Genomic DNA, 18,517 nt, shown 5'->3' with positions numbered 1-18,517 from the left:
GAAATAGCTCAACTGGAATTTCATCACCTCCACTAGCTTTGTTTGTAGCGATGCTTCCTAAGGCCCACTTGACTTCACATTCCAGGATGTCTGGCTCTAGGTGAGTGATCACACCATCGTGATTATCTGGGTGATGAAGATGTTTTTTGTACAGTTCTTCTGTGTATTCTTGCTACCTCTTCTTAACATCTTCTACTTCTGTTAGGTCCATACCATTTCTGTCCTTTATGGAGCCCATCTTTGCATAAAGTGTTCCCTTGGTATCTCTAATTTTCTTGATGAGATCTCTAGTCTTTCCCATTGTATTGTTTTTCCTCTATTTCTCTGCACTGATCCCTGAGGAAGGCTTTCTTATCTCTCCCTGCTATTCTTTGGAACTCTGCATTCAAATGGGTATTTCCTTCCTTTTCTCCCTTGCTCTTCACTTCTCTTCTTTTTCACAGCTATTTGTAAGGCTTCCTCAGACAGTCATTTTGCTTTTTTGCATTTCTTTTTCTTGGGGACAATGAGTCCTAGGAAATCTCAAAAAGTGAAAAAGGATATCCCAGAAGTAAAAGGGAGAAAAACAAGCAATCTATGGAAAAGCAAATCCAAATGGCCAACAAACATTAAAATTCGCAAGTAGGGATTTGCAAATCAAAGCTGCAATCAAATAGCCCTTTACACCTAATAAACTAGGAAAAATGAAAGATTATAATAAAGTCTATTTCTGGCAAGGATGTAAAGAGGCTGGGATTCAGTGACTGAGAAAATACAGAGTGTCAAGCCTTTTGGAATGCAATCTGTTAACATTTATTAGAGTTAACAGATAAATTTCCCTTCCACCAAGCTACCTTGTTACTCTTTGAAACCTATCCAATGAAAACATACATGGAGTGGCATGTATATTTCAAACAAAGTTTATTAACTAGGGATGGCTGGATTTCATGGTAATTTATGTGAAACATGTAACCATTAAAAAATAAATTACATTCCCAGAGAAAATGGCCAAGATGTAGATTATCCTAATTTTATAGAGCAGTACTGAAAAACACCTACAATTGTATCTGAATTTGTATCTATTACATTCTAGGAATATGAAAAAAAATCTGGCATGATGTCCACTTGGCTATGAACAGGCTACCTAAATGATGGATTGTGGATGACAGATGGAATGAAGGGAATCTAAATGTGCAGGGTGGGGGGTGGGAGCGGGGGGGGGATTTAAATATAATAAAGCAAGTCTGTATATGCTCAATGAAACTATACATTTGCATATGCATGTATAAATCTTTTTAAAGAGTTGAGATATAGCTTTAATACTGTCAGTCTGCACTTTTTCCATACAGCACATATATATATATATATATATATATATATAACCACTCCCTACATCTTTTTAATACTTCCATCTCTAGAGACTCAAATCCACATTCTAGGTAATAAATTTGTTTAATGTTTACATACAACACCTAAAAGATCTGAGTTGTAATTTGATCCCAGTAACAAGCACATTCAAGACTGCAATTGCAATCAAAAATTTTAACTTCAAACAAGACACTTTTCTTTAAGGGATCTACAAGCTTTGACAAACCTAGTCAGTGTATTAAAAAGCAGAGACATCACTTTGTCAATAACGGTCTGTACAGTTAAAACTATGGTTTTTCCAGTAGCCAGGTACGGATGTGTGACTTGGACCACAGAGAAGGCTGAACGCGGAAGAACTGATGCTTTCAAATTGGTGCTGGAGGACTCTTGAGAGTCCTCTGGACTTCAAGGAAATCAAACCAGTCAATCCTAAAAGAAATAAACCCTGAATATCCACTGCAAGGACTGATGTTGAAGTTGAACCTCCAGTACTCTGGCTACCTGCCACGAAGAGTCAGCTCACTGGAAAAGACCCTGATGCTGGGAAAGACTGAAGGTAACATGTGAAGGGGGCAGCAGATGATGAGATGGTTAGACAGCACCACCAACTAAATGGACATAAATTTGAGCAAACTCCAGCAGACAGTGGAGGACAGAGACTGGCATACTGCAGTCCATGGGTTTGCAAAGAATTAGACACAACTTTGCGACTGAACATGAACAACATCTACATCTGAAAATTATTTCAAACCAATGGACACATGCTCTACAAATAAAGTCCACAAATTTACTAACTACATTATGCATTACAGAAATTATTGCATCATTATGCACTAGGTTCTATTATAGAAAAAAGTTATTCAAAGCAAGCCTTCAGCATCCATTAGAACTGAACATTTAACTGTTCCCAATGACAAATGGCAATGAAAATGTGAGGATTTCATAAAAATACATAAGTATCTACTAATACTCACATACTACGAATGTTCTAGGCTTCTTAATTTCACAAGTTTATAATATCCAACAGTTTCTGAAATGGAAAGACTTGCAGGATTCAAACAGCCACACTAAACTATAATGCCTTTCTTTTTGCCAAGAGTTGAAGTCCACTTTATTCCTATATTTTCCCTGGTGGCTCACACGGTAAGGTCTGCCTGCAATGCAGGAGACCAGGGTTCGATCCCTTGGTTGGAAAGATCTCCTGGAGAAGGAAATGGCAACCCACCCCAGCATTCTTGCCTGGAGAATCCCACAGACAGAAGAGCCTGGTGAGCCCCAGTCCATGGGGTTGCAAAGAGTTTGACACAGCTGAGCAACTAACAATTCACTTCATAAGTTCTGAGACAGTATCTTAACTTGAATCAATGCATTAAAAAAAAATTTTTTTTAAGTTCAGTTTGAAACAAAAATCAGAAATGTTAGTTTTGTATACATGTGTTTATACAAAGATTAACAAGTCACAGTGTCCAGAAACCAAGAACGACTGATTCATCTGTTCATTCAACAAGTATTTACTGACAGTCTACTAACGTACTAATTATATATATCAAGTCACTAGAAAGCATGGCTTGAAAATAACCTGAAAAACTATTAAAGCAAAAAAGCAATGAATCAAGAAAGAAGTTTTATTCTGGGGGAGGTGGCGGGCAGCACTGTACAGCCTATGGGATCTTAGTTTCTGGACCAGGGATCAAACAAACCCCTGACCCCTGCACTGGGAGAGCGGAGTCTTAACCACTGGACCGCCAAGAAGTTTTACTACTATTAATTAACAGAATAAGAAAGGTACAAAGACAGGAACCTGAAAGATGAAATTCCTGATTCTGAAGAAATAATGACAGAGAAATGCCATGTAGCTTTGCCAACAATAACTATAAATTTCAGTTATCAGTGGGGAAGACCTCCATTCATGAAAAAAACCTAAGCAAAAAATGCTGAGGCCAGAATATGGAAGACAAGTTATAACAACCAATATTTAACTTAGATTTAATTTTCGTTCAGTCTGTCATGGCTTCTCAGCCTCTTTAATGCCAGAAAAAATAAACTGAAGAGACTATTGCACATATAAATATATATGTTCAGATTAACAAAAGTAATGCTTTGCATTGCTTAATTTTGTTTTGTTCAAGCTATTCTTTATGAAGATTTGGTTCAAGAAAACTTTATACAAACATCACAATAGAACTTACTACTATTAGCTAAACATTTGCCAAAAGAATTTTTTCAAGCCTTTGATAACTACCATGTGAATATTACCAAGAGGTGCCACATCTTAAGAAAATTTGAACAGGAAGTTTCATATATATATAGGCATTTCAAACATTTCCCCAAATACCTAACATAACCAATAATATAAACCTAACAACTGAGATGTATAAGTCATAACTATCCAGTACAAATTATAATCTCAGCCATCATCTAGTTTTTAAACTTCTAAGTATATTTAAGTAAAATGTTTATTTCAAATGTAATCAGCATTTTAAAACTATGGAGTTCCAGGTGGTACAAGTGGTAAAGAATCTGCCTGCCAATGCAGGAGAGAAAAGAGATGCAGGTTCGATCTTGGGTCAGGATAATCCCCTGGAGAAGGGCATGGCAACCCACTCCAGCACTCTTGCCTGGAGAATCCCATGGACAGAAGAGCTTGGCAGGCTGTAGCCCATGGGGTCGCAGTGTCAGACAAGATTGAAGCAACTCAGCATGCACACACATGGGAGTCTTGCATTCTTTTTTTTCATATTAGTATGACTTTTCCAATTAAAGCACATCTCAATTCAGACTACATTTCGGCCCCATGGATAGTGGTTACCAGACTGGAAAGGGCAGATTTTTGTAATATTAAGACATAGTGCAAATCATTTCTCCAAGAATCCTCCCAATTCAGCCCTCTTGATATCCACTGTATTCACCAGAATAATTTATAATTTAACAATAATTTGGTAAGCCATATATTCATACTTAAAAATCGCACAAGGGCTAAAGAGATCAGGCTCTCTGGGAGTCAGAAACATCAATCTGAGTCTTGAATCAGCCTATTCATTTTATAGATAGATTCGCTTAGCCTCAGTTTCCTTAACTGGGATAACATCATCTCTTTCATTGTGATTGAGAGGAGTAAATAAGATAAATTCAAGTAAAGTACCTGCACAGTATGACAGTCTGAAAAAAGCTCAGTCCTGTCAGACTCTTTACAACTCCATTAACTGTAGCCTGCCAGGCTCTTCTGTCCATGAAACTTAGGCGAGAATACTGGCGTGTGTTGCCATGCCCTCCTCCAGGCGCTTTTCCCACCCAGGGATTGAACTTGAGTCTCCAGCACTGCTGGCAGATTCTTTACTGTCTGAGCCACAAGTGCTCAATAAATTGCTGTTGTTGTTAGAGCTAGACAGAACCTCAGTGAACTAAACACCTAGTAGATTCCACCACTTGATGAACTGTCGGAAAAAAAATCCAAGTGCCTCATACTGCAGATGAAAAATCTAAGGCCTCACAACTAACCAGTACAAGATTTAGGGGTCAATCCGACACGACTGAGCGACTTCACTTTCACTTTTCACTTTCATGCATTGGAGAAGAAAATGGCAACCACTCCAGTATTCTTGCCTGGGTAATCCCAGGGACGGGGGAGCCTGGTGGGCTGCCGTCTATGGGGTCGCACAGAGTCGGACATGACTGAAGCGACTTAGCAGCAGCAGCAGCATAGAAAGTATACTGCAGTTCAACTACAAAAAGCAAGTTTGCTACATCCTTAACATCGTGGTAGAGAAGTCAGTTCCTGAATTATTATCCAGTCAAAACGTATAAGCCTTAAAGAATACACAGTAAGTAACGGACATTACTTTGTTCGTATAGTCAAAGCTATGGTTCTTCCTGTAGTCACGTCCAGATGTGAGAGCTGGACAATAAATAAGGCTGAGCGCAGAAGAAGACTCTTGAGAGTCCCTTGGACAGCAAAGAGATCAAACCAGTCAATCCTAAAAGAAATCAACGCTGAATGTTCATGGAAGGACTGATGCTGAAGCTAAAGCTCCAATACTCTGGCCACCTGATTCGAAGAGCCAACTCACTGTAAAAAGACCCTGATGCCAGGAAAAGATAGAAGGCAGGAAAAAAGGATGACAGAGGACAAGATGGTTGGATGGCAGCGCAGACTCAATGGACGTGAGTTTGAGCAAACTCCTGGAAATAATGAAGGGCAGGGAAGGCTGACATGCTGCAGCCCATGGAGTCACAAAGACTGGACACAACAGCAGACTGAACAACAACAACAAAGAACAATAGTGCTTCCTTAATGGCTCAGACTGTAAAGAATCTGTCTGCAATGCAGGAGATCAGGGTTCAATCCCTGGGTAGGGAAGATCCCTGGAGAAGAGAATGGCTACCCATTTCAGTATTCTTGCCTGGGAAATCCCTGGAGACAGAGGAGCCTGGTCGACTAGTTCATGGGGTCGCAAAGAGTTGGACACGACTGAGCAACTAACACTACTACTACTACTACTACTACTGGACAAGAGTAATAAACAATAGTAAACTATTATTTTACTTACACAATACCCACAAATATCTGATGATGTATAGAAAAAAATATGGAAAAATGTTTTCTGTAAGTAAACCCAAGGTCTTGACATCTTCTCTAGATAGGGAAGATCAAGGCTTTCTTTTTTGCTTTTGTGTTTTCAGATTTTTCATTAATTACACATTGTTCTTGTAATACAAAAATAAAACTTCACAGAAAAATTAATTTTTAAAAATTAAATGGTCTTTTCACTTAATTAAATCCTAGTTCTTTCACATATTTAAAAACCTTCATTTTAAAACATGCACAACTAAAAATAGCTTCAAAATATCTTAAACTATGTTTTTAACCTAATAATGTCCATAATAATACAGCAACCATCTTTTTCTCAATTATTAATCTCCACAAAGAAATCAACAATCTTCATACTAACTTTGAAAAGTAAGCACATTTTCAAAATACAACTCCTTTACTGTAAGTCTATTGGCCATCATCGTTAGCAATAATAAATCCATTGTATAATTTAATTACTCTCAAATTTCATTTTAATATTAAGCTAAAGCAAAAAGTAAATTTTTGAAATATCATGGTACTTGAAAATGTTTTGTAGTTGATCAATTACATAGTCAAAAGCAGAAATCACAGAGCTTTAAAAGTAATTCTATCTTCTAAAGAACTGAAAATTCATTCAGCCATCTTAGAGACCACACATTTCCTTGGAACACCATGGAAACTTTCCTCTCCAAGTGCCAGAAACTGAGTGACTTACTTTCAACTTCTATTTAAAATTATATCCTACCCACGGCTATGCAAGTTGCAGTGCTATTACAAAGCTTATCATATACATCAGTTAAAAAGCATTTTAATGACTCCAAATGGGCACAAGGCTTTTTGAGGGGGTAATGAAAATGTTCTAAAATGAGACTGTGGCAACGGTTACACAATTTCGTAAATATACTGTCAATACTATCAGAGAATGTAAACTCTATCTAAAAGCTTTAAAAATAATAATGATAAAAGCATCTTAAAAGGCACAGTAGTATAAACCCTATGATGCCGTGCTCCAGATAAAAAAGGCTATAAAAATAAGTTTGTATATAAAATTACATCCCTATCAAGTGATTAATTACCGTTATTTTCCATTTTTCCAATCCCTATAGTTACCTAGCTTCAAACAAGAGTTAAGTTTTTATCTCTTTAACAACCATAGATCTACTGTTGTTAAGTAAAAAGAGCAGGATGCAAACAAAGTATTTGTGTAAATATTTGGCGGAGACAAAAAACTATCCTATTTTAGATTGCATCTTCAGCTCTTCACTGTCCCAACTAATTTCTGAAGTGAAATTTCAGTTCCAATAAAGACCTTTAATCAATGTCTACAGAGCACGACCTCAAGCATGATGATACTGGCCACTAACCCCATGACTTTGAAACTCTTCAATGGTAATTCACATCACAGCCAAGTGTGTGGAGGGAAAGAAGTGGGAAAAATTAGGAAAATCAGAACCACCAGTATATTGAAAACCACTGCTGAAAGAAAAAAAATACACCAAAATGTTAACTGTTATTCTAGCTTTTTCTGATAGTTTCTAAAATCCCTCACTGACCATGTATTACTTTTTAAATTTAAAAAAATTACTTAAAATTCTTCCACGTTAAACTAAAGAACCCAAACTCAAAACAGTATTCTGTATGATTCTATGTTTAGGACATTATGGAAAAGGGAAAACTATGGGGACAGAAACCACCCTAGATTCCAGGGGTGAGGAGGGAGGAGGGAGGATGACTACAAAGGGACAAGATAGAAATTTAGGGGATGATGGAATTATTCTATCCCTTTATCCTGCTGGTAGTCGTTACACAACTGTTAGCATTTATCAAAGCTTACATAATCGTCAAAGAAAATGTTTTTAAAAAGACGCATTTTACTATGAGCAAATTAATCTAAAAAATTCATAAAGCTATAATTAATAAAGTGCTTGTGCGGTGAGCCAGTTTTTTTCCAAGTGGGCAGATTCATGGGATAAAAAATATTACAGACTATTGAACTACTTTAAACATCTTATTTTACACAAAACAATATAGGACCAGGGGTATCTGGTCAACAGTGCATTGCTAGTGCATTGCTAGATAACCTTAAGTAAGCTGAAGTATGTACAGACCTAGAATTCCTATTTGTTTAACTTCAAATGTAGGGCTCCTTCCACTTCATCATCCTTACTCTTCCAGAGTTCTGAGGACCACTACTTCCACAAAGTACAAGTGGATTATTGCAAGACATAAAATTCAAAACGTTCAAGTGCTACCTCAGTAGATTGAAATGTGGCTAGGATCCTTCCCAACCTCTGCCAAAGAACCACCTCACTACACTTTGTTAGCAAAAAAGGTGTGTTGTGCTAGTCACTCAGTCATGTTCGACTCTTTGCGACCCTATGGACTGTAGCCCACCAGGCTCCTTTGTCCATGGGATTCTCCAGGCAAGAATACTGGAGTGGGTTGCCATTTCCTTCTCAAAAAAAAAAAAAAAAAAAGGTGTAATGGACTCAAAAAGTCTAAGAATCAAGCAAATTTTGTAGAGTATGGATAGGTATCATCGATAAACTAGAGTTCCAAAACAAGGACAAAAGCCAAAAAAAAAAAAAAACAAAACTATGCAAAACCAACGTAAGATGGTAAACAATCTTTACTAAAAACTTGCAAACTGAGATATTATCGAACCTTTTAAATTTTTTTAAAAACGTAAACGTTTATTAGCAGATGAACATAAAACATACTTGCATAAAAAGAAACGGTGTTGTATCATCTATCATAGACATGCTGAAAATAATGTTAAAGCAAAACAATCTTTCCTGTGTTTCGATATGCCAGGAAAAAATACATATCTCCACTACACAAGAATTCAACAGCCAAATAGTGAGAATAATGCAAAAATGATGAACCGTATCTGCGCTTGACAGTAAAGTATGATAAGCGTATCCTTTGTGCAGTGTGCCACAACTGTTATCTTTCAAAGAAGGCAACCATTAGAACAGGTTAATGAAGTATCTACTCAAATTTTACTCAGGGCTTTTGTACGACAAAAAGTTGTACACCTAGACTGACAGTGGAACTACTCACTAATTAAGACTCCTTTCCACCAGTCACTGTTTTCACTTTATGTTAACCACCTAAGGAGGTTTAAACTTGTAAAAAGCTTAGAGAGATCCTTTAGATGCCAACAGTGATTCTCCACTAGGCTATAACCACGTGATAGCTAAACCAATTTCACACAGCTAATTAGTAAACTAGAAAAGGAAAACGCTAAAAATAGGAATTACGACCACCAAGTAAGAGAAAATTCCGTGGGAGATACGAGGTACGCTGAAACTAAACTCTGAATACATTCTGCGTACTCACAATACTACTCCTGCATTAGGAGAAGGCCCTTCATAAAAATAGCCAGGACTCTCAAACATTTGAGATGCGGGCTTAGTGAGATTGACTGACAGACAACAGCTGGGGAGATTTTTGTATTGATCTTGTAACATCGCGGCATTACTTTGGGAGAAAGGGAGAATTGGGAGAAGGGACTGTTATAATGTCAAGACTAAACTTGTAAGGATTTCATTTTCAACTATGTGACCCCTACACTGGAAGCCCCTAATAAATTCCTCTACTCTCGAATTCCTCCTCCGTTTTCTAGACTCGATCCCACAATAATGCATCTCCTTCCTCCCGAAGAAAAACAAAAAACGTGGAGGGGGGGAGGCTGGGGGGGGAGAGAATCAATACCCTCCCAAAGCACTGGATAACCGAAAAAGAAACTAGTTACCTCCCCACCTGTGTCTTCTTAATCCATCTCATATTTTAAATCTTAAAGCCTAGAACCCTAGCCTTTTCTTCCGTAATAGAGGGGCTAAGGCGCCGCCCAGTTTCCCAGGCAAAAAAAATAAAATATTTCTACCCGCCACATTTCAAGGTTTTCTAGTTTTCTCTTCTATCCTAATCTTCAATCCTGCACTCGCTCTCTCTTCAGACACTGAAGTTTATTAGCTCAAAACCCTAGTACAAAGGTGAATTCCTAAGATTCCGCAAGGCGCCCCCCAAGGGGGTGGGGAGGGGTCGTAGCCGCGGGCCGAGGCGCTCTCGCTCGGCCCAGTCCGAGGGGCGGGGGAGTGGCTGTGACCACACAATCCCACCACCTCCTTTTCACGACTCCCCCCCACCTCTCGGCGCTCGGGCCTGCTCCCACGAAGCTCCCTGCAGCCACTCGGCTTCTCCTCACCGGCCCGCGAACGGCCACAGTAGTATCCAAGAAAAAGGTTCATAAGTAGGAATACGCAAGAGATGTCCAACGTGTTGTTTCAAAACATAACGGAGCCCGGGCCCCCGAGACCGTTAAACCGCGGGGTGGAGGAGGGAGAAGCGATGAACCCAGTGGCCTCAGGCTTTGTCCTGGCCGCCTTTTTCGACCCCAAACGCCACTATGTTGAACCACCAACCCTCCCCTAAACCGGCCCGAGACCCCAGAAGAGCCAACAAAGCAGCAAAAGGGTCGGTACCTTGTAGAAAGCCCCGTTGGAGCCGCGAACCTCCACCGTCAGCTCCGCCATGTTGGAACCGCAAAGGCCGCTGGGAAGAGATTCTAGAAACTTTCCAACCAGAGGGGAGGAGGGGGGAGGGACGTGAAGGAGGCGGGGGGAGGGGCGGGGAAAACAGGGCGGGACTGGGATCCCCCGCCCCACACCCCTGGGGTCTCACCGTGCCGCCCCGGCTCTCCCAGTGGGATCCCTCCGCTCCTTACATCACTCGCCCCCAGCTCCGCCCGCCGTCGCCAACGCCCTGTTCGCCTCCCGACACAATCGCCCGACCTTTGCTGACCCGCCCTACGTCTCCGCCCCTAAGTGCCGGGTGCATGCCCGCCCCAGCCGGTCGGGGCCTCCTCCTGCCCGGGAGTGAACTGCCCCGGCACAGCTTGCCCCACGCATCTGCGTTCCGCCAGGCTCGGCACATTGCCCTGAAACTTCCTTGAGGTGCTGGAAGCCCTGGAGTAGCTTCCTTATCTGGTGAAAAGCAACTCTGGTGGCTTCAGTTGCCCACTGGCACAAACTTTAGGGGAAAGAGGGAATCTAAAAATGTACATACTATGTGCTGTAAATTCTGTAGCCTCGCTTTCTTTAAAAAAAAAAAAATTGGTGGCTTCCTCATGACCAATTCCTCAGTTACACATCTCCTTACACAGTTCAGTCCAGCCCTCTCTCCACCTGTTACCACTTTCAGTTCAGTTCAGTCGCTCGCGTCCGACTCTTTATGACCCCATGGACTGCACCACGCCAGGCTTCTCTGTCCATCACCAATTCTGCTGTTTAAAAAGTTAAACTAAATATTTCCAGTTCAACTTAGATGTATTCATAATCCGGGAGGTAATACCATTGTTAGAAGTAATCATGAAAACAATAGAGCTGTAGAGCACGTGTTCCCCTCCTGCAATGCGTAGGAACTTCCACACACATGATCAAAGCAGAACCAATTTGTATGGCTTTTCTACCAGAACCTACACAAATACCATTAACTGTTATAATGGAGATACTTTGAATATTTAACAATACTGAAACTTTTTCCAAAAGCAAGGCCTTTGGAAATAGTACTGGAAGTATTCTTTTCTGTGTGTTGTATTACCGTTTTAACAGAAAAACCCTAGAAAAGGATGCTTTGCTGGCACACTAGGCTGTTAAGGAAATGCCCAGGGGCCTAGCCCTGGCCTTTATGAACAAGGGGGTCCTTTAAAATCTACGTAAAATTCTATCTGCATTTCTAAGTGCTCCATATTGCTGTGGATGGAATGTTCTTTTTATTTTTTTATTTTTGGAATGTTCTTTTTAAAATGTCCATCATTGTGAGGAAAACACAAGCGCACTAATACATCAGTGAGTAACAGCCACCGTTTATTAAGGGCTTCATGTGTGTATGACACTTTATATAATCATCTTGCTATGATCCTTCAGAATTAAAATACCCTAGTTTGCTTTTTTCTCCACAGCTTTATTGAGGTATAATTCACATACCGTACAATTCATCCATTTAAGGTGTACAATTCAATGGTTTCTTAGTACATTTACAGAGTTGTATAATCATCTCCACAATCAATTTTAGAACATTTTCACCACCACCCCCAAAACCCGTATATCTGTTGACATTCCCTATTTAACCCCAATACCCCAAACCCTAAGCAACCACTAATCTACTTTCTTCCTTTCTTTCTTCTTTCCTTGGCCTTCACATTTGTTCCTGAATGTCAGTCACTTTGGGTAGAGCTATGAAAGTTCCATTTGGACTAAGGTCAAGTTATTTGAACTTTGAAGAATAAAGATTGTTCCTCTTCAGGCCTTGTATGCTAAAAACATTTTGAGTTTGGACACCCCCAACCCGTCTCCACTAACTCCTGCTGTTAATAGATAGAACTTATGACCTCCATTAAACAACAGATATTTATAGCAACCAGTCATATATCTAAAGTACTTTTGCCTGGAAAATCCCATGGACGGAGGAGCCTGGTAGGCTGCAGTCCATGGGGTCGCGAAGAGTCGGACACCACCGAGCGACTTCGCTTTCACTTTTCACTTTCATGCATTGGAGAAGGAAATGGCAACCCACTCCAGTGTTCTTGCCTGGAGAATCCCAGGGACGGGGGAGCCTGGTGGGCTGCCGTCTATGGGGTCGCACAGAGTCGGACACAACTGAAGCAACTTAGCAGCAGCAGCAGCAGCATATATCTAAGATCACATAAGTTCTAAATTAGCAGAACTGGAATTTAAGTCCCACCTCTTTCCATTTCCAAAGCTCACATCATGTTTGTTGTCGGCATGTTATGTTCATAGTGGAATAGTACACAAGCTTTAAAATTTTGATATAGATCTATATTCATTATTTTGAGAAGACAATCATTATTAAAAGGAAAAGACTTACATCTCAATAAAACTGGGAAGTAAGTAAAATTTAAAAAATTTTTTAAAAAAGGAAAAGTCACAAAACAGCAAGCATAATCACCTTTAAATAATGAATGTGCTCCTGTGTGTATGTGTATATATATGGTGGTGGTGCTGGAGAAGACCCTTGAGAATCCCTTGGACTTCAAGGAGATCAAACCAGGCAATCCCAAAGAAAATCAACCCTGAATATTCTTTGGAAGGACTGAAAGTGAAGTTCCACTATATGTCCACCTGATGCAAAGAGCTAACTCATTGGAAAAGACCCTGATGCTGGAAAAGATTGAGGGCAGGAAAAAAAGGGAGAGATATAGGATGATATGGTTGGATGGCATCATTGACTCAATAGACATGAATTTGAGCAAACTCCAAGAGCTGGTGTAGGACAGGGAAGCCTGGCATGCTGCAGTCCATGAGATTGCAAAGAGTCAGACACAACTTAGCGACTGAACAACAACAAATACACTGTTGCGTTGTATAGTCCGTAAGTCATGTTCAACTCTTTTTCGACCCCATGTACTGTAGCCCATGAGGCTTCTCTGTCCAAACCCATGTCTCCTGCTTTAGCAGATGGATTCTTTACCACTGAGCCACCAGGGAAGCCCTCTATATTTGTATACATATATATGTGTGTGTATATGTGTGTATATATATGTATATACATATGCATGTATGGGAGACTTGGGTTCAATCCCTGGGTTGGGAAGATCCCCTGGAGGAGAACATGGCAACCCACTCCATTATTCTTGCCTGGAGACTCCCCATGGACAGAGGAGCCTGGCAGGCTGCTGTCCATGGTGTTGCAGAGTCAGACACGACTGAGTGACAAAGCATAGCACAGCACATATACAAACATATATATATATATATATATAATACAACCACATACACATATACACATATATGGTTTAGAAGTTGATATTAATTGTTGCATATTTCCAGAAAAGGACTTATGGTTGACAAAAATTTTGCAATTTTTGTTTTCTTTTGCATTGTCTGAATTTTTTTGAATCAGCGTGTCACTTGATTCTCAGAAAAAAAAAATATTTTCACTTTTTAAACGCTATACCATGAATATTCCACAATCATTAGAGGTAAAATTTTAGAGGAATATTGTTAATATGAGTAAATGTCTATAATGTAACTATGAAAAGAAGACTGTCAAATACTGTATATGGAGTCAATTTTGTGCAGAAAATATATACATATATTGCATAAAAATATATAGATGTTTACCAAAACATCTGTGGTAGCAGTGGTATCTTCATGCAGCTGCATTATAAATGATAGTTTTTCTCCATGTTTTCTACATTTTACAAGTTTTCTATATTGAAAAGTGGTACTATTTCTAACTTTTAAAAAATATAAATTAAATAGGAAAATGTTCTTCAAAAATATAATTAAATACACACATAATGAAACTTTGTATACACAGCTACCGGAACACTAAGAACTTAAGATTTTGATCAATTTTGTGGCACTATATTGAGTTTGAGTTGTCAGTGAAATGTGATAAGGAAACATGCTATCATCATTTAACATCTTATCAAAGTAGTTCATTTGAAGATAATTTTAACTTGACTAGATTGAGACTACAGGAGTTTTTCTTTCTTGAGATATAGAAATCTAGAGGGTCTAAAATAAGTTTTAATATTTTAACCAACAGTTTCCGGAACAAATTGTGCCCTATTTTATAAACAGCTAATGAAAGACTCAGGAATCATAATCTAAAATGTTTTAACTTTTTTTCCATAGGCATCTTTGATTTTTTTTAATCACAATATACTAACATACATTGAGTATAAGAATAAATATTTTAAAAATTACGTTAAACCAAACTGTTGAGTTTAGTTGTCTTGATATTGTAAAGAGTCCATATGATATAGACAATTCCAGATGAAGGAAGAAAGAAACCATACCGGTCTCATTTTGCAAGTCAGAAACAGAGCCTCACTCCACCCTAGGCCCTAATCTAATGTAAAGTTGAACTTAAAGCAAAAAACTATATTGCAAGACCACTGAAAAATAATTAATAAGAGTTAAGATCACGGGCTCTGAATATGGATTGCCCTTTTGAAGTCCAAATGAAATTTGTTATTTCCTAGTTTGGACTCTATATGAGCAAAAAAAAAAATCCCTATTTAATGTTATGCCACAAAGATTTTAGGGTTGTTTAAGATAGCAGTTAGCATTAATTAATCTAACAAATGCATATCCCTACTTTATTACTCACTTCAAAATTAATGCCATTTGGAATAAAGATTTAAGTGCAAAAAGAATCATGAAAATAGTACAAGTAAACATGGATAAACTTTAAACTATTGTTTAATTGTTTCTGCCATTACAAAATACCCAGAAGCCAATGGGGAAAGATTGTAAGTTTGAATACATAAACACTTAAAACTTCTCAAAGGAAAAAAAAATTACCTTAAGCAAAGTTAAAGGCAGCCAGGAGTGAAAATGACTATGTTAGTCTGTTAGCTGCTCAGTCGTGTCCAACTCTTTGCTACCCCATGGACTGTAGCTCACCAGGTTCCTCTGTCCATGGAATTATCCAGGCAAGAATAATGGAGTGGGTATCCATTCCCTTCTCCAGCGGTATCTTCCCCACCCAAGGATCAAACCTGGGTCTCCTGCACTACAGGCAGATTCTTTACCATCTGAGTCACCAAGAAAGTCGTAAAAAACAACTAAGCTCTTTTCTAAATAAAGATTTTTTTGTTGCCTTTTCTTGGGGGATCTTAGTTCCCTGACCAGAGATTGAACCTGGGTCCTCACCAGTGAAAGCTCATTTCCATTTCTAGTGGTCTTAACCACTAGAGAGCCAACGAATTCCCAATATCTCCTGTAAGTCATATGGAAATACAAATAATTCCAAAGAAAAATGGACAGAAAACAACTTTTAATTGACATAAAACTTAATATAAATAAGAATATTGTAAAAATGCTCAGAACTAGAATTATAAACAAATATATATTAAAACATTATTTCACTGGTGAGGTCCCGGTCTGATCCCTCCTCCTGAAACTAAAATCCAAGCCCTGTGGTGTGGCCAAGGAGAAAAGAAATATAAGAAAATTTAAAAAATAATTTTAAAAAACATCACTTATATACCACTTTCCCTCTCTCTGAATGATAAAGGTTTAAAAGTTTCATGAAATTAGTGTTAGAAGCAATTTGGAAAATGGCCATGTTGATACACAAATATGTAAATTGATGAAACTTCTTTGGAGACATATTTTTTAATAGTATGAACATTTAAATTAATGATACCATTTAAGCTAGCAGTTCAATTTGTAAGAATTTATCCTACAGATATACTCAATAATGTTGCAAGATTGTTCATAGGAATTTTCACAGGTGGAAGCAACACACAAAAACAATTAAGAAAAAAATAAATGAAAGAGGAAAAGAAATAAAAGCCAGCAAAACCTATGCTTACCCTGACAGAATAGTAATTAAAACAACTTTATCCACAAAATTGATTAATATGCGCCCATTAAAAGGAATGGGATAGAGTTACAGTTCCCAAATTGTGCAACAACAGACACTAGGACATGAGAGTGAATTCACAGAAGTACCTGAGGATACGTTGCATTTTTGGGTAAACACAGTAATGTTTAACACCTGTTGGACTTTGTGCACACAGCTATCTCAAGGTAGTTCAATTTCAATATTAGGTCATGCTACATTCCATTTGGTGATTCCATATCTTTCAAACATGAGTTTTTAGCAATTCCTGTAACAATAAAGCAAAAATCAATATAGAACAGGAAATGAGGGTGGCAATGTCCACTGTGATTCCAGGAGAGGTGTGTAGTGACCAACGTGGGTGCATGTCCCATTAGCAAGAAATTGGATTATTCAAGAGTGAGATCAAAGTATTTTTTCTGCTAGTTTACGCTTCATTTTCCACCTATGTATTGAATTGTTGTGACATAAATGCTTCCTAAGTTTTGACATCTTACTACTTAATAACAGAATCATTAGGTATTTATTTGGGCAGTGTAGTGAGTACTGAGTTACTGAGAATGCTATGAACCAAGAATGCTTGGGAAGTTTTGAAGTAAAGAGTACATCTATATTTGCAAAGATGGAAAGCTCTTTTACATATATTGTTAAGAGAAATAAGCTGCAGAATAGTATGTTTGTGGGAGGGGGGAGAATTGGTTTCTTATGTTTTTCTTTCATGTGCATATACTACCTTTTATAATTTTTTAAAATTGCTATTTTTAAAATAAAGTAACATCCTCCCCCACAAAAAAATGATCAAAATATCAACTGCCAAGAACCTATGGTAAGGTATCTCAAATTTGTATTATTTTTCTCTTGCTTCATAAAAAACAAATTACCACAGTTTTAGTTTTAAAGCAGCACAATTTCTCCTGTCAGAATATGTATTCTACCACGCCTTCCCTCCTGTACATAGATCTTCTCCATCACTTGAGGCCTTAAAAGACTGAAGATTCCCTAAAAGGAAGGAATTCTGTATCCAGACTGCCCTCTTACTCAAGACTACCACATCAACTACTGTCAAGACTTCCAGCTTGAGGGGTGGGAGAATGTCTTTGGTTATTCAAAAGGAGACTTAACACCAGAGTATATGCTAATGCGGTGATTTAAGTTGGAGCTCCTAGATAGCCTCAGGATAGGGGTGGTTGCCAGAAAGGCTAAGGAACAATTACAGAAGGTTTGGGTTTTCGGCCCCAGCTCAAACTCTGGGAAGGAGAAAGGACAGACAGGGAAGCTGGAAATTAAAGCTGTTTAAAAACTCTTGAACAAGGACATTTGATGATTATTCTGGTTGGTGAACACATCCCACCTGCTGGAAGGGTGGAGTATCTTAGTTCCCTAAGAACTTTTTACCTCTTTATGTGGCTATTCATCTGTAATATCCTTTATAAGAAGCTAGTTGTAGTTCAGTCGCTCAGTCATGTCTGACTCTTTGCAACACCATGGACTGCAGCACACCAGGCTTTCCTCCCTGTCCTTCACCATCTCCCGGTGCTTGCTCAAACTCATGTCCTTTGAGTCGGTGATACCATCCAACCATCTCGTCCTTTGTCATCCCCTTTTCCTCTTGCCTTCGGTCTTTCCCAGAATCAGGGTCTTTTCTGATGAGTCAGCCTTTTGCATCAGGTGGCCAAAGTATCGGAGCTTTGGCTTCAGCATCAGTCCTTCCAATGAATATTCAGGATTGAGTTCCTTTAGGACTGACTGGTTTGATCTCCTTGCAGTCCAAGGGACTCTCAAGAGTCTTCTCCAACACCACAGTTCAAAAGCATCAATTCTTCAGTGCTCAGCCTTCTTTTTAGTCCAACTCTCACATCCATACATTACTACTGGAAAAACCATAGCTTTGACTAGACAGACCTTTGTCAGCAATGTAATGTCTCTGCTTTCTAATATGCTGTCTAGGTTGGTCATAGCTTTTCTTCCAAGGAGCAAGCATCTTTTAATTTCATGGCTTGCAGTCACCATCTGCAGTGATTTTGGAGCCCAAGAAAATAAATTCTCTCACTGTTTCCATCGTTTCCCCAGCTATTTGCCATGAAGTGATGGGACCATATGCCATGATCTTTGTTTTTTGAATGTTGAGTTTTAAGCCAGCTTTTTCACTCTCTTCTTTGACTTTCATCAAGAGGCTCTTTAGTTCCTCTTCACTTTCTGCCATTAGGGTGGTGTTAT

The 18,517-nt window shown here is 38.8% G+C and overlaps 1 protein-coding gene across 23 annotated transcripts in view; it reads right to left on the bottom strand.

Annotated features, from left to right (window-relative positions):
* Positions 1–11,125, bottom strand: part of FXR1 (FMR1 autosomal homolog 1) — a 68,452-nt gene extending 57,327 nt beyond the window's left edge. For 12 of the 23 annotated variants that reach the window (XM_081571091.1, XM_081571086.1, XM_081571090.1 and 9 more), the window contains exon 1: positions 10,405–10,623. Coding sequence is in view for 16 of the 23 variants with exons in the window: in XM_081571074.1 (XP_081427200.1) it covers positions 10,405–10,455 (51 nt within the window). In the remaining 7 variants the exon portion in view is untranslated. Of the gene's footprint in view, positions 1–10,404; positions 10,660–10,987 lie in introns of those variants that run through there. The other 11 variants (XM_081571072.1, XM_081571076.1, XM_081571078.1 and 8 more) reach the window with 3 other exon arrangements.
* Positions 11,126–18,517: the final 7,392 nt, after the last annotated feature.

The sequence above is a fragment of the Giraffa tippelskirchi genome, chromosome 2, assembly GCF_054371585.1.
Source record: "Giraffa tippelskirchi isolate mGirTip1 chromosome 2, T2T-mGirTip1v1.2.pri, whole genome shotgun sequence".
Taxonomy (NCBI): Eukaryota; Metazoa; Chordata; class Mammalia; order Artiodactyla; family Giraffidae; genus Giraffa; species Giraffa tippelskirchi.
The sequence above is the reverse complement of the archived record's forward strand: the minus strand, read 5'-3'. Positions and strand labels throughout refer to the sequence as shown.